This window comes from Salvelinus sp. IW2-2015, unplaced genomic scaffold (assembly GCF_002910315.2).
Source record: "Salvelinus sp. IW2-2015 unplaced genomic scaffold, ASM291031v2 Un_scaffold3582, whole genome shotgun sequence".
Classification (NCBI taxonomy): Eukaryota; Metazoa; Chordata; class Actinopteri; order Salmoniformes; family Salmonidae; genus Salvelinus; species Salvelinus sp. IW2-2015.
Genome location: NW_019944860.1, coordinates 13,249 through 16,103, shown reverse-complemented (window position 1 = coordinate 16,103; position 2,855 = coordinate 13,249). Strand labels below are relative to the sequence as shown.

The 2,855-nt window shown below is 45.1% G+C and overlaps 1 protein-coding gene across 1 annotated transcript in view; it reads right to left on the bottom strand.

The window, feature by feature from the left end:
• LOC112076110 (constitutive coactivator of PPAR-gamma-like protein 1) overlaps positions 1-1,675 on the bottom strand; it is a 44,243-nt gene extending 42,568 nt beyond the window's left edge. Inside the window, exon 1 of the mRNA XM_024142994.2 lies at positions 885-1,675. Within this exon, the coding sequence (XP_023998762.2) occupies positions 885-1,358 (474 nt within the window). The 5' untranslated portion in view covers positions 1,359-1,675. The remainder of the gene's footprint in view (positions 1-884) is intronic.
• Positions 1,676-2,855: the final 1,180 nt, after the last annotated feature.

Genomic DNA, 2,855 nt, shown 5'->3' with positions numbered 1-2,855 from the left:
TATGGACTGTCTCACCTAACACATACAATTTATTGTCTAGATTGACTGTCTCACCTAAACTACAATTTATTGTCTAGATTGACTGTCTCACCTAACACATACAATTTATTGTCTAGATTTGACTGTCCCCCCCTTCAAAACCCAACCCAAAAAAATAATTTACTAGGATTTTGGGGGGAGTGATTGTTGGTTTCTGGATGAGACATTGCACAAAACTATAGTATATTTGTTGGGTTGTTTGGAGCACAACATGTGATGATATGTTTAGTGTTGTAGTGAGTTCCTGTGCTTTCATTGCACTTACACTGACTGACCAGGAGACAATACACATACTTCTCTGTACAGCCCTCCTTGACTAAGAACTAAATGACTGAGAAATATATAGACTGCAACAAAAACAMATGTATATTGTATCTAGTTGTTCTACTAATTGGATACCTACTTGAGTGTCTACTGCGATKTTTATGAATGTGACATTTTAATTCCTGCAGTTTAAGTTAGGTCAAGTCATGTGCAAAAATGTCAATCTGACCTTGCATGAACTTTGGGTAAATCCACAGATTGCAATGTTAAACATTGTTTTTGTGTCGAGTAAATTTATTATAGGAAGGCCCGGCCTTATCCAAGTTMTGACTTGATAGGCTACTCGTTTTGCGCTTGCCTGGTCAACATGGCTAACTGTTAGTAGCCTGTACGCGATCCATCACAGTTATCCAAGTTACGAAAAGGCTCACTAGATCTAGACTCGTCTAAGTATCTGCTAGTTGTTGACAGCTCGCTAGCTAACAAGATAGCCAGAACACTAGCTTGCTATATAGCAAGCTAAACGAGCCAGCCAGCTATATTTGGAGGAAAAGCACCGAGCGGCCGGCTAGCTAACTTACCCCAATGTGGAACCTGATTAGGGCCAGCCGGATGCAATGGACCATGCACACTGGGGGAAGAAACCAGACCTTCGGTGGAGGGGTCCCCTTATTCTGGATATGGCTGACAATCTGCTGCGCTGTCTGTCTCTCGTTCACCTGTCGTTTGACCCACTCGTGAAGACGGCCTTTCTCCATGGCGCCATTGAAGCACACCAGTAGCTCAATGTTGCCGTTGAAGCAGGCCTTGGCGAGGGCAGCCAGGTACCCAAGCATGTGGTTCCACTGCCCGCCGCTTACCCAGTCGGTGTAGAAACCCCCGTAGAGCCGGTGGAGGCAGTTCTCCGCGTCAACCAGCAGCCGTAGCGGGCTCTGAGGTGGTCTCTGCCTGCCTCCTCCGACCAGACTGCCCCGGGCTAGCTTCTGGAGCTCCACCGGTACCACGGCAGTAGGGCAGTGCTTTTCTATGTATTCTTGGAAACCTTGAACACCCATGATGACTGTCTTTAAAAAAGGAGCGATTGCAACCAAAAACTGTTTAAAAACCGAGTAAAATAGCTCAGTAAAACTGGAGRAAAGGTGGGGGGTTCCAAGTTGCTTGCTAGCTTCTCTCCCCGTAACAGTGCAAACCAATTGTATGTCTAGTGCAGTTGTTGCAATGGTTGAATCCAAAATAAATGAAATCGGGTTGCTACTGATGCATGAACTGTTTTTGGTGATTTATTTTTTGGTTCATGGTTAGCCGCCACCATGTGCCTTCTCACAGAGCCATATCTGTGGATGTGTGGCGGAGAAAGAAGCACAGTGACGCACCGACACGTACCGCCGTGCCCCGGAGAGAGGAGGAGTCCGTGGGTATGAATGACAGACAACCTGTTGTTTCCAGCCATTCAAATGAAAGCAGGGGGGAGGAAAAGGAATGGTTTTCATGCCAAATCCTTTAAATATGGGATACATGACAACTGCACACAGAGCCAACATGGTGAGAAATAGGTTCTGTAGAGTATGTATTGTGCCCCAACTCACGAAGGATACAGTGTTCTGGTCTATTCATGTCAACCAGGTATGGGGCAGGCAGGCAATCTCTCTCCAAAAGCTGTTTATTGTTGATGGACCCAGTACCACCAGAGGGCGATATAGTGCTGCTGTGTTGTCTGTCTGTTGCTGTGTTTGGACTGTGTTGTCTGTCTGTTGCTGTGTTTGGACTGTGTTGTCTGTCTGTTGCTGTGTTTGGAAAGAGAGAGATTAGCACTTTGTGACATCGGCTGAGTAATAGAAAGGCATAATAAATACATGTGATTGATTGCGGAACAATAAACACAGCAACAGAACAATATGCAGACAATCAAGTCCAAACACAGCAACAGACAATATGCAGACACACAGTCCAAACACAGCAACAGACATAGCGAAACAACAGCAGTCCAAACACAGCAAACACGGACAGACAAACACCAAAGCAAGAGACCAGACAGACGAACACAGTCCCAAACACAGCACAGACACGACAACACAGTCCAAAACAGCACAGACACGATCACGAATGTCAAACACAGCAACAGATATCAGACAACACGAGTCCCGCAAAAAAAAAAAAAAACAAAAAAAATACACGCAATACATGAACAGACAACAAGTTAAACACAGCAGACACAGCAGACAACACAGTCAACACACTATGCAACCAATAACGCCAAACACAGTAAAACAAGCAACAGACAGACAACACAGAGTCCAAACAACAGCAACACGACAGAACAACACAGTCCAAACACAGCAACAGACAGACAAACAGTCAAACACAGCAAAGAAGACAACACAGTCCACACACAGAGACAGACAGTCCTAAACACAGCAACAACATATGCAGACCAACACAATATCCAAACACAGTCAAACAGACTATATGCAGACAACCCACACCCATCCAAGAAGACCAAGCAAGCGACCTTACACCCACATAATCCCATAACACAGCAGACAACTTAAGGT